Source organism: Lemur catta, chromosome 19 (assembly GCF_020740605.2).
Source record: "Lemur catta isolate mLemCat1 chromosome 19, mLemCat1.pri, whole genome shotgun sequence".
In the NCBI taxonomy this organism is placed as follows: Eukaryota; Metazoa; Chordata; class Mammalia; order Primates; family Lemuridae; genus Lemur; species Lemur catta.
The window spans coordinates 7,052,074-7,065,655 of record NC_059146.1 but is presented as its reverse complement, the minus strand read 5'-3'; the positions used below and the strand labels follow the sequence as shown (position 1 = coordinate 7,065,655).

At 35.8% G+C, this 13,582-nt stretch overlaps 2 protein-coding genes across 2 annotated transcripts in view; one reads left to right on the top strand and one right to left on the bottom strand.

The window, feature by feature from the left end:
- IGFBP7 (insulin like growth factor binding protein 7) overlaps positions 1-1,255 on the top strand; it is a 50,388-nt gene extending 49,133 nt beyond the window's left edge. Inside the window, exon 5 of the mRNA XM_045531698.1 lies at positions 985-1,255. Within this exon, the coding sequence (XP_045387654.1) occupies positions 985-1,004 (20 nt within the window). The 3' untranslated portion in view covers positions 1,005-1,255. The remainder of the gene's footprint in view (positions 1-984) is intronic.
- POLR2B (RNA polymerase II subunit B) overlaps positions 1,163-13,582 on the bottom strand; it is a 29,420-nt gene continuing 17,000 nt past the window's right edge. Inside the window, exons 14-25 of the mRNA XM_045531697.1 lie at positions 12,457-12,611; positions 11,447-11,645; positions 10,968-11,136; positions 8,818-8,914; positions 7,892-7,986; positions 6,535-6,785; positions 6,364-6,453; positions 5,992-6,099; positions 5,181-5,294; positions 4,611-4,771; positions 1,918-2,113; positions 1,163-1,435 (exon numbers count right to left, since the gene is read on the bottom strand). Coding sequence (XP_045387653.1) covers positions 1,346-1,435; positions 1,918-2,113; positions 4,611-4,771; positions 5,181-5,294; positions 5,992-6,099; positions 6,364-6,453; positions 6,535-6,785; positions 7,892-7,986; positions 8,818-8,914; positions 10,968-11,136; positions 11,447-11,645; positions 12,457-12,611 — 1,725 coding nt within the window. The 3' untranslated portion in view covers positions 1,163-1,345. The remainder of the gene's footprint in view (positions 1,436-1,917; positions 2,114-4,610; positions 4,772-5,180; positions 5,295-5,991; positions 6,100-6,363; positions 6,454-6,534; positions 6,786-7,891; positions 7,987-8,817; positions 8,915-10,967; positions 11,137-11,446; positions 11,646-12,456; positions 12,612-13,582) is intronic.

The following is a 13,582-nucleotide window of genomic DNA, read 5'->3' as shown; positions in this document are numbered from 1 at the left end:
CTTTTGCTTCCTAAAGAACAGAACCAAGTATGAAAGTACCACACAGCGCTACTCGTGAAATCCTGTAGCTAGGAACCCATAAGGACGGTAAGTGTGCCATTACGATGTAGAGCACGACTCCAAAAGAACATCTGGACGGCTGATGGCCGTATTATGGCTTAGATGCTGTCACCTTATCTTACGCATAAGAATCGAAACTCAAACTTGACTGGAATGCTTATAGTTCCCATAACTTTCTATCTGTGTGGCATTTTTCTTTTGGGTTGTGACTATTAAATTCTCATTTAAAAGGAAATAATTATGGGCAATTCTGGTCCTTCACTGTGAGCTTTTAAAAGAAAAAGGCAGAAAGGAGAGTATATTGGCAAATGCCCAGTTCTGTTCTGCCTCCACTCAACTGCCAAAAAGCTTCTTCTGAAGAACCTACCCTGACGGAGTCCTAACAATGCGACTGTACATTTATATAGTTCTATTAGACCGATGTCTGAATGGGCTTATCCTTATGCCAAAAGTAAGAACAAATTTGCTGTCAGCGTTTGTCAAACCATTCCACTGTGCAGATCACTCAGCGGTGGTATGAAAGGAAATATCAAGTAAAGATGTAAAAACAGAGCAGTGGCTGCGAGTCATGTTTGAGTCTCAGCTCTGCCACTAATTATTCCTCCACTTTAAATTCTGAACAAGAGCTGGACCACAAAGCAAAGTTCCTTAGCTTCTCTGGATCTCAACTTGGTCATCTGTGAAATGTGCTCTTCCCGTTGCGTGATAAGGTCGAGCTTTCACGCATTGACCAGTACAGCAAAGTTGCCTTCCACATACCGTTCAAATTCCACGGAGCAAGCAGCGTATCCTCTGTACGACGACTCCTACATCCTTTAGCCCCACGTTTTAACATCTTCATTTACTTGGAAACACTAAGCTACTTGACAATTAAAGTCAACCATGTCCCTATATGTAACTAATTTTGTTCTTTTTTTTAAACAGGTGAAGGTGCTGAGCTATAATCAAGCAGAATATGTATTAGTCTGCACAGCTAAAAGTAGTTGTGGATAACTACAACCCCCGTTCTTGCCTAATAACAAGTTTCTTTTAATCCAGTCTACTAACACTTTATATTCACTGGTTGGACACAGAGAGACACAAAATAAAGATAACACATGAAGACTATCTACAAAAATTTATTGTCTATTTACAGAAGAATGAAAGCATGCATGTCATTAAACAAAACAAATTAAATGCTTTTTATTGCAATGCAGTACACAGTTGTCATTTTTTAAAATGCCGTATCATAGAAACAAGACACAAAGGTATTTACAAGTATCTTGTTGAGAATCTTTTAAAAGATTTAAACACTCATCATTCGAGGTGCAATACTCATAGACATAAGTTCCTGAAACAACAGTTTGCACGCATAAGGCATTCGCACCAAAGAAATCTGAAAAGAAAAAACAAATGGTAATTCAGAACTGTTGCAAAGTGACCCCACTTCTACCCCAGAACAAGGTAAAGATGTGCTACTGCAGATGATGAATAAGGACACGGCTGAGAACACTCATCTGTCCACCTCGGCTTACGGTGCTTCTCTCTCCTGCCAGGCTTTGCTATTTTACCCTTTCTGCCAGACATATTCACCCTCAATTAAAAGGTTTTAAAAAAAACTCATTCTTTACACAATTCTTTGTATAAGACCATCATCCAGAAGATGAACAGCTTAGAGAAATTACCACACTAAAACTTACACTGCTTTTCAGAAAAATCAAATTATCTCTTTCCTCAGTTAAAACTGAGAATCCTAGAGGCACGCTATCAACATTGTGGAAGTGCTTATCTGTCCTACCATACTAAATCTGCCTGGGTAATTAAACCAACATGGTTATACTCTAAACAAGTATCAGCTGCTAGTAAAGGCATACACACCTGGGTTTTATTGCGGCAGCCCCTGCATTCATACGTATGGGTCCTGGTGTTAGCAATGGCCATTATGCCACAGAGATTGCAAACGTGAACCTGGTAAGGATCTGATGCCTCAAACAACCTTTCCCTTAAAAACTGGGCTGCTCCGTGGGCAATCTGACAATCTCGTTCCATCTCTCCAAAGCGCAGGCCGCCATCACTGGTAAGGGAAAAGCAACAGATTATTTTGCACTTATTTTTTATTATCAACACCACCGTGACTAATGGCAAAGGCATAGAATAATACTAGTAAAGAAGGAGAACTAGACTCTAAATTTTTATACCCTAAGCATTCTCTCTCCTGGTGGGGAGGGGAGAAGTCTTACCAACTACTGTATGTGCACTAGAAGGTCCCCAAATGGAGTCGATACGTTAAATTCTCAAGTATAGTATGAAATTCTCCTTACAAAATACAATGAAGTGCAGAGGAGAGGCTCATCATGCAATCATTTCATTTTCTAGAATTCAACTCTATACTCAAAACTGAATAATAAAGTCAATCTAAATAAAGCAGCTTCTCAATGGATGACTTTCCCAGGCAATCACGCCTGAAATGACACGCATGTTGGCAGAAGTAACGGAAGAACATGTGAATGACTGCAGGTTTCCTCAACACAGAAGCGAAATGTATTATTCAGATGGCCAGGCTAGTGGATGGTGATGGCTTCCTTAATATTTGTAATACATAAAAATACATAAAATAAAACAAATGGGTTTTAATGATATTACAAAGAAAATCATTGGTCAACTTTGGGGAATGCTAGACAACCAAGTCATTTTGAAAAGTGATAACAGTCATATATTCTATTCAAGTGAAGAGGGGAAGCCAGTTTTACTTGAAAATGTCCTTAATGAAGCAGTAAAAATAATTAGTCTTATTTAACCTTGAGCCTTGAGTGTACATCTTTTTAATAACCTGTGAGAAAATGAAAGTTCTCATAAAGCACTTCTGCTGTATAACAAAGATGGTTGTCCTGAAGAAAAGCACCTGCACAACTCTGAACTAATCACTTTATCATAGAACATCTTTTTTACTTGAAAAGCCAGCTGTCACCAAGTTAACTCATCAACCTTAAAACCCATGATGTTAATTCAGACTTAGATATTTGGCAGGCAAAAAAAAATGAACAAGAAGAAATGAAAGCAAATAAACAAAGTGAGTCTTTCACTCCAAAGAAAACAATTTTAAGTATTTGTTGAAAAATATGAAAATTTTGAGCTTTCAAGCTAAAAGAATTTTTATGGAGAAGAGAACTTCTATCCTCCACTGCGGGCTTGACAGCTTCCCAATACTTAATGGCTCTTCTAATGACATCAACAGTGATATTAACAAACATGATTATTTTTTCTTGTATAATGAAATGTGTCAACATTTGAAAACCTGCATACCTAAGTGAAACCAACATTTTCAAAATGACCAATTATGATGCTACAAAATTATGCATGTGCAAGACAAACCAATGGATTTTAACATAGTAAATATAAACAGTTCACTGATAGGGTTTCAGACTCTACATCACAACCTTTAAGAAACTACAACTTGTCGTTTTGGTGGAGAATCAAAGAATAATGTCCACAATTACCTGGAAAATCAAAATATTCCTCCCTTTTCCAACCACGTATCTATGTGAGGTCAGATTTTCCTCACATATGTAAATATAAAAATATTAAATATTACATTTAATATAATATAGATTAAATATATTATTGATGTATAATTAATATGATAATAGATTATATATGATATACAAAAACTAAAACATCGCAAAGGAATGACTGCACAAGTAGATACAAGAATCCAGCTATCTTCTAATAAGCCAGCTCATTAAAGAGATTTGCAAAAACATAAACCAATGTCACTCTTGTCAAATTTATTTGGAAAATATGTTTATTTTTCATTAAACATGTTATTTATGTTAACATGTAATGAGTTTATGAGTGTTTTTTAAAATAAATTAATAAATATTTTAAATCTTTCTCAGTTTTACTTTCTTTTTTTTTTTTTTTGGCAGAGTCTCACTCTGTTGCCCGGCCTAGAGTGCCGTGGCATCAGCCTAGCTCACAGCAACCTCAAACTCCTGGGCTCAAGTGATCCTTCTGCCTCAGCCTCCCAAGTAGCTGGGACTACAGGCATGTGCCACCATGCCCAGCTAATTTTTCTATATATATTTTTAACTGTCCAAATAATTCTTTTCTATTTTTAGTAGAGACGGGGTCTCGCTCTCGCTCGAACTCCTGAGCTCAAACAATCCGCCCGCCTCGGCCTCCCAGAGTGCTAGGATTACAGGAGTGAGCCACCATGCCCAGCCTCAGTTTTACTTTCTAATAGGATAAATATCAATAGATATAATTCACATAAACAAAAGCTCTCTGGGGTCCTAGGACTGAAAGACTTGAGAACCACACTTTTAAAGATAAATACTGAAATATTTACTGAAGAAATTATATGATGTCTGGACTTTGCTGAAAAGTAATCAGGGGTTAGTGGGAGGGGAGATGGATACAACAAGACTGGCCATGAGTTGTTAACTGCTGAAGTGGGGTGACAGGTTCACGGACATTCATTACACTACTACATCTATTTTTGTATGTATTTGACATTTTTCACACTAAAAGCCTAATTCATAATAACAATGATGATGACTCCGCTCTCTTACCGAGATCTACCCTCCATGGGCTGTCGGTTAAGGATCTGAATAGGTCCTCTCGCACGAGAATGAATCTTGTCATCCACCATATGCTTCAAACGCTGGTAGTAAGTGGGGCCAATGAAAATCTGTGACGTGATTTTCCGACCAGTGAAGCCATTGTACAGGACCTGAAACAGACACGGATTTCAAAGCAAAGACCTAAAATATTAGACAACTTCAAAGAAGATACGTGTATATACTATATAATTCCATTTGTATAAAACCAAAAACAGACAAAACTAATCTATAATGTTGGCAGTCAAGAGAGTAGTTAGCTTGGGGTGGGAGTGGGAAGGCAGGGACTAGAAGGGGCTTCTAGGCCTAAAAAGGTTCTGGTAATTTTCTTTTCTAGATCTTGATGCTAGCCACACAGCTGTTTCACTTTGTGAAAATTCATCAAGCTGTACGTTTAGGGTATGTGCACATATTGGAAGTAGGTGTTACACTTCAATAAAAGGTTTTATCTTTTTAGGAATAAAACTACAGACATACAAAAATAATACACATAACAAATTACTACTGTAGGAGCAAATCTACCTCATTTCCTCTGAGATGGTAGCCATAATCAGATAAAAGATTAGAAATCTTCTGCACGTTAACAGCATCATTAAATGGAGTGGCATCACCAATTTCACCTTTGTTAGCCGAGACCTTTAAAAAAAAGTAGTCTTTAAAATGTTGCTTCATCTTGTTTCCCCTTAAGTCATATATCAACAAAAATACACTTGGAAAAAAATCCTTTCCATGATGGAGAAGATTTTGAACTTTAAATCTACGTTATAGAAAGCTATGATATATTAAGGTTCATTTTATTACCTTATACAAAATATTTATAACAAATTAATTTACATAATAAAGAAAAACTCAATCATAAGAAATAGAAATCCATCCATAGGATGAGGTACAAAAAGAATAAGACTCCAAATATTTCTGATGGCTCAAGGAAAATAACATTTTAATGCCCTAAAACCACTCTATAGCCATTCTACCTTAACAAGATATTTAAAAATAGAAAACATCCACTGAAAGATACACACATAGCTGATAATACAGCTATAAAATTATTAAGTTCACACTGAACTAACCACCAATGAATTAACTCTTCATCTATAGAAAAGCAGTCAAAAGGGTAACATTTAGATATACAGACTGGACGTATTAATAGTATACCTTACCAAAATTCTGACTTGACCATAATTTTGTAAATGTCTTTAAAAAAAAAAGCAGAAGCATAACCAATTTGAAAGAGGAAAATAAGTATCATACTAGCTTTTTACAAAGTACCACCTATTGTCGTTTTGGAAGAAATATCAATTTGGAATGTACATTTTTGAAGAAAATCTCTTACCTTCCCTTGAAGGCATTCAATCAAGTGGCCAATAGTCATACGAGAGGGGATGGCATGGGGATTTATGATGATATCAGGAGTGATACCTTCACAGGTGAAAGGCATGTCCTATAAAGAAAATATTGAAGAGACTTAAAAATATTTAAATCTCTTACTCTCAGCTATAATACTAGAACTGACACTCCCCCTGCCAACTGAATTTTTTTAGCTCCAAATTATGTTCAACATGGTACATCCATATACTTACTCAACACTACAATTAAAAAGGTAAGCCTTTACCATCTTGGGGCTCTTAAGTTAAAGCCAATTTTGATTTAATAAAATGTTCAACAAAACCTTGGGTTAGGAGTGACAGAGATTACAGACACCTACCTCTTGTCTGTATTGAATACCACAAGTACCCTTTTGACCATGTCGACTGGCAAATTTGTCTCCAATCTGTGGAATTCTAACAGAGCGTACCTGAATTCACATACAAATAGATTAGTTAAGGGGATGTGGTTTACTTCCTAAAATTAGCAACACAGACAAAGCTATACTCACCCTTATTTTACAAAATTTATATCCTTCCTGGTTGAGCGTTACCATAACCTGATCCACAATGCCCGTCTCGCTAGTTCTGAGAAAAGTGCTACAGTCTCTCTTGGTATAGCGTCTATTGGTGCTCTCCAGTTCATCTTCATTTTCAGGCAAGGTGACTGTCTTGCCTATAATAACATCATCCCCTGACACGCGAACCCCTGGAGCTATCAAACCGTCATCATCCAGCTTGTCATAAATGGCATGCCTCATACCTGTGAGGAAACAGACAGAATTTTCTGACATTATACTACCATATAGAAAAGTATTTTAAATGTCACATAATCCCTGACAAAGATTAAAAACCATATACATGAATCAGTTCCAAATTAGAGAGAAGTTACAGGAATCTCTAACAATGTGAATCATGTTTACTAACACCCAATGCTCTTATTCCAAATATTACAAACTATTCTGAACTCTGTAATACCACAGTCTGCATGAAAAAAAAGTCTTTAAAGAAAAAGAACACTGAGCACTGACGAATCAGATTCTCCCATGACAGACATTTGCTCAGTGACTTTGGATAAGTATATTGTGATCTTCTGATCTCTATGTTACATGAGAAAGAATATCTACGCCCTCTGCACACATCCTCCCACAGAAACTGAATTTCATCTTACAAGATCTTAACTCCACTGGACATCAATTCACTGCTACCTAGAACCACCCAACAGAAAAGGGGTAACAGGTAGATATCTAAGGAAACAGAACACATTTTATCTCATGCAATGCTACTAGCAGCCAAAATTACAGTAGAGACACCCCATTTCCCTGGGACGTCCCATCCCTCCCAGTGTATAAGTAGTTTTTAAATGTCTGTGAAAGTAAATGGTAAGTGGAAAGTAAGTTTGAGTTTTCTAGAAGAAACAACAAATGCCAGGTACCCTCTCATTATTTGTTTTTTAAATGTTTACAAATATTGTGGCTGAACAAATATTATGATCACACCACAATCTGGGAGGAAGGGGAAGTTCCCATGCAAACGCATAAACTGAAGGACAAGTAAGCACAAGTGCGAATGGGGCAGTGAGGTGTGTCCCATGGATTGACATGACCTCTCATTTCCTAAATTTCCTCCTCGATGCAGAACCTACATGGAGGGGAGGTCTACAGAAAGCCCACTCCCAGCTACAAAGACTTTTGGCAAATATATATATTTTCTTAAATGTGAGCTCTAAGAATGACATGAAAACATACTCCTCCATTGCAAAAAAACGGGGGGCAGAGGTGCCAAGGGGACACAACCCAGCAAAATTACTTAGGAAACCCCCAGTAAGTTAACTCTGAATTTCCTAATTTAAATATCAGTGTCACTTACCCTGGCATGTTTCACGTGTAGGTTTCTCAAAAACTTCCTCTTGATCAAATCCTTTTTTAGACTCCTGTTCTTTGTATGAGCGATAGAAAACAGACCTAAAAACACATGGTTCTAAAGGTAACTTCTATTTTCTTTTTTAAAAAGGGAGTTAGAATATGCCAACAATTTTTCACTTAATTGGTATTTCAGAGACAATTTCAACCATGAATCTGGGACAAGAGTAACTATATTAAGGATCAAAGATAAATCCTAAGTGTTATCACATGGACCATTCATGTAGCATTTGACCCATAGCCTTACCCACCTGGAATTGTCTGTGAGAACAGGAAGGACCCAGGGTCACTGAGTCCAACCTCCTACCCAATACAAGAATCGCTTCCACATAACCCTGAGAGATGATTACCCAGGATTTACTTGAATATTCCCAGTTAAGAAGTTTTTACATTAAGCTATAATGTCCCTCCTCTGGTCTTAGTGCTATCTTTTGAAACAACACAGAAAAAGAAAAATCCATCCCCTCCTCTCAATTCCCAGCTTTTTAAACAGTCTTCATATGCTGTGGATTTGAGATCAATCTGTTTGTCAATGAAACAATCAAACTGAAGCATAATAGAAAAAAGAATAAAAAGAAAATACACCATAATTTTGCCAGTAGTTATTTACAGGTTCTAAGATCATGGGTTTATTTTTATTTCTTCTTTAGGCATTTCTATATTATCTAAATGCAAATATGTATTTGCTTTAAAAAAAAAAAAGGCTCAAAATATTAGCATCTGAAAATCCTGAGATACATAAGTAGTGTCTTGAGTTGACCATCAACCAGGCCTTCTACTTTCTGGAGTAGACATAGTCAAATCTACTTTTTTGATTAAAAAACTAATATTTCCACTGTATCTGTGTTTTGACGAATTTTATGAAAAGCTGACCTGAAAAAGCCTCGGTCTACAGCTGAACGATTCATGATAACAGAGTCTTCTTGATTATATCCCGTGTATGACGCAATGGCCACGATTGAGTTGATACCTGCCGGGAATTGAAGAGCATACGTTAAAGCATCATCTGAGAAACAAAGAAAAATTGCCCTTTCTTTTAAATCAATTTTATTCAATCATATTGGTCATAAATGCTTGGGTGTTTTCTACCATGGTAACTGTCAAAGCATCTGTGAGGCAGCTACTCTGCTGGCTACATTTGAAGTGGGGACCGCAGACTAGATGGCTATTAGTGTTTTGCTGGTTGTACTATGGAGAATGTCCTTGTTTTTAGGAAACACACACTGAAGAATTTTACAGAGTCATGTGATTTCATGCTTGCAACTTACTCTCACATGATTCAGGAGGAGAGAGAACAAGAGAGAGACTGATAAGTCAAATGTGATAAAATGTTAACTAGGAAATCTGGATAGAGTATATAGGAGTTCTCTGCACTAGTCTTACAACTTTTTTGTAAGTTTGGAATTATCTCAAAATAAAAGTTTTTTGAAAAGCTACCGTGAGAAAGGCAAGAATAACAGACAGAAAAGCATGCAGTCTTTCCCAGCCAGGGTGCCCCACTTCATACTAGCAACAAAAGAAGGAACATTTCCTTTCAAATCCAATCCTTCACTAATTTCTTTTCTTCTCTAGCCATAACGAAACTGTACTGTAAAAGTTGAAGAAAACACAGCACTGCAAGCACAGCCCAAAGATGAGAGCGTATTGTAGACAACCTAACAGATACTGTTTTTCTAGGCAACAGTAACCCCTTGTGGAGGACTCTGAAAATAAATCATTTTAACCTACGAGAATTTGCTATCAAAATGTTAGAAAGCCCCTATTACAGTTAATAATTTAGAGCCACTAAAGACAAATTTTACTAATGAAATAAATAATAAACATTACCCACACTGAAAGCCAAAAGTCTGTTAATGTAATAAGACAATAGTGCTAAAGAACTACTGTCTCCTTTAACACTCCCTGGTGCATAAGGTTGCCTGTCTGTGGCCTTTCTCTCACTCTGACTTATCCCTAAGCAATTTCATAGTAATCTATAACTATCATTTAATATATAAAAAATTTTACATCTCTAGATTTGACCTTCTTTCAAATCACATTTGCAACTCCCTGTTGGAAGATCACTTCTTAGTGTCCTGGTAGCAACTCAGATTCAACATACCCATAACATAATTTATTTTCTTAACTCTAAAATCTCGTCTTCCTTCTAACATGCTCTCAATCTTATTAATAGCACCTCTCTCCTTAATCACCCAAGCCACAAACACCAATGATATTTCCAATTCCTCTCTTCACTGTTCCATGTCCAACCAGTAGCAAGTCCTATCAAATGTATTTCAAAAAGTGTCTCATCTATCATTCTTTTTCATTTCTTCAGGACCTCACCATCTCACACTTAGACTACTACAAAATCTCTAAATTATCTCCCTGCTAATCCAGTACCTGATTCTAATCTACTGTTTACATTGCTGTCAGAACGATATTCCTAAAACAAATATCTAACTGTATTACTTCCCTGCTCAAAAAGGTTGGATGGTTGAACTCAGTCCTCTGTGCCTATATATATATGTATATTACTATATATAGGAAGGAAGGGAGAGAGAGAGGGAGGGTCAGTCTTCATTCTCAAAATAAAATTCAACCTGTTCAGGCTCCTTTCACACTATGAGACAAAGCTTCATTCTCATATATTTACACTCCAGACACAATAAACTGACATGACTAACTGTTCCCATATCCCATGCCTTCATGCATCTAGGCACTTGCTCAAACTGTCTTTCAAATTCAAATATCCCTTCACCAACTTTAGTCTAAAATGCCACTTTCTCCATGAAACTGGGCTCTAGACTTCTAACAGGAATTGGTCATTTCCATCAATCTGTGCTTCCAAAGAACTTTGTACCTCCATTACAACACTTCCCATATATCCACCTTTTTACTATGTTCATGTTTCCCACCACATTATAAATTCCATGAGAATGGACACTGTATCAGATGCATTTTTTTTTAACTCTCCCAAGCACTCAGAAAAGCGTCTTAAGCGTGGCAGGGTCTTAAAAAATGTAGAACAAAACTGAACATACCTGCTGGTAGCTCTCTAAATCGTAGATATTCCATAGATCTTGTAGTCACAAGTGGTTTTTGAGGATAATAGAGAACATGGGCCAATGTGTCCATACGAACGTGAAAGTTGGTGATATATACTCCCATAGCCTGCTTACCCATAGCAGACTGGTATGTGTTTCTAGGGGACTAAGGGTAGAAATGAAAAGCAGAATCAATGAAAATTTAGTATTTCTACAGGAAAAGACTCTGACAATAAATTAGAAATATGACTGGTAAAATTTCTATGTTCTGAAAAATAAGTGATAACCATCTGGAATAATCAATTATGGATCTTACCAATGAAACAACAGCAAGGATGTCAAATGCTCATTCCGTAGGCGTTCACAGGCTTTTCATTAAAAGGCTTTTTTCCCTCAGGAAGAGATTATAGACTAACATCCAGTTTTTATTACTTCCCCAATTCCTTATAAATCAAAAGATAAAAAGTGAAACCAACCTGGTTATGATCAGGAAAGGGAATAATAGATGCACAGACACCAAGGATCATGGATGGGTGGATCTCACAGTGTGTATATGTGGAACAATAGGCCACTTCTTTCTCCTGTAGATCATCTGGAGTCATCGCAAGCATCACCGTCTCTTCTTCTAGGGTATCAATGTATTCCACTACCCCACTGGCCACAAGATCCTGCCAACTAAAAAAGAATTCACTCAATTTCCTATTTCCTGAGATATTTCAACTAACTAGTCCTCCTACTTAAAAAAAAAAAAAAAGGTATTCTCATATTTTTATGTACTGAAAAGGAAAGAGTTCCGGCATGGTTGTGCGATTGTTAACAGAGAAAAAAGTAAGTTGCTGCACAATAATATAAAGCATGATCCCATAACTACAATTATAAAGGTTTGTTTTGCTTTGTTTTAAAGAAATTGTACTTGTGGGGTCAGAGAGTGAGTACATAAATACATAGAATAAGGCCTGGTAGAAGATACACTTAACTGTTGCCAGTATTGTGAAGAAGAGAGTATAAATTGGAGGTCTTTTAAATTTTTTTGTTATACATATTGTTTGAAATTTTTTTACAATAAGAATATATATATTCATAAATTACTAAAATTTTTAAAGCAGTTTCATCCTTTTATTAAATTTCTTATTATATTATTCATATAATTATGTTATATATTATTTGCTATGTGCAATATATTACGTTTACATTATATAGGCTATTTTTCATTATTAGATTTAATACATCACAAAGACTTTTATGTTTAAACAAAATCCTACAAGTCCCTTGCTTCATAATAAATATTAAGAAAAACAAATGGTACAGGGTTTCTTTTTAGGGCAATGAAAATATTCTGGAATTAGATAGTGGTGATGGTTACACAATCTTGTGACTATACTACAAATCACTGAACATATACTTTTAAAAAATGCTTGGTTTTATGGTATGTAAATTCTATCTCAACTTTTTAAATGTACACATTTTTCTCATTACGTGTTTTTACCTGTAGTTGTTATATTCTCTCTCTTTCAATTGGTCAATATGTCTCTTCTTCAGAAGTAGCTTTTGTTTTTCCACAATAAGAAGAGGTCTACAAATACGGCCTGCATCTGTGTAAATACGAATCTCCCTCTCTCGAATATCTCTGATCATAGAAACCTATACATGAAAAGACAAAACAGTTTCATGAACTTTTATTTTCTCTGTACCATTAAGGCTCAGCTAAAAATACAATAAAACTTAAAGGGAGGAAACGGGGAAAAATATAATAAAATTCCTACTAAATTTCTGGAGCAACCAATTATCAAATAAAATGGAGAAATCTTAGTTTACCATTGTTCAGTATGTTAAAAACTTAGGTATAATTTAAAATTTCATAAACAAAAAACTGGTAATTATAGAACTAAAAAACAACATCTGGTAATAATGTCATGCAAGTTAACGTAATATGAAAAATGTGTTTTTCAATACCACAAACACCAGTGTATGGTAATTTCTTATTTTGGCTCTTTGCTAATTACACGTACTTCATCCTGTAGCCTTCCACTAACCAGCCCTGTATGGCTTTGCCTAGACCATACTTTCCCAGTCTGAAGCATGACCACCCACGCTCACCTATCAGACAAACAGCTTATAGTCTAACTATCCAATATAGTAGCTACTGTCCACGTGTGACTACTGAGCACTTGGAATGTGGCCATTCTGAATTGAGAGGTCCACTGTAAGTATGAATTACACAACAGATTTGAAAGATAGTACAAAAAATGTAAAATAGCTCATTAACAATTTTTATATTGATAACATGTTGAAATTATAATGTTTTGGATGTGTATTCCTCAAACAGTATAGTAATGCCCTATTTGGGGGCATATTAAAGCTCAAATTATATGTTAAAAAATTTTTTAAAAATCCATCCTAATCCCAAAACACTTCACTTATCCACCAAAACGTAAGAGAATCTATTACAAGTATATCACATTTTATGAATGAAACGCTGGATTCAGACAAAAGATAAATCAGAGATAATTATTCCCTCTTTAAGTATTCTCAGCTTTTATAAAAAAAAATTCCCAAGAGAATTGTTTTACTTTAAAATATCACTTTTCTAAAATACAATTTAATAATTCTCA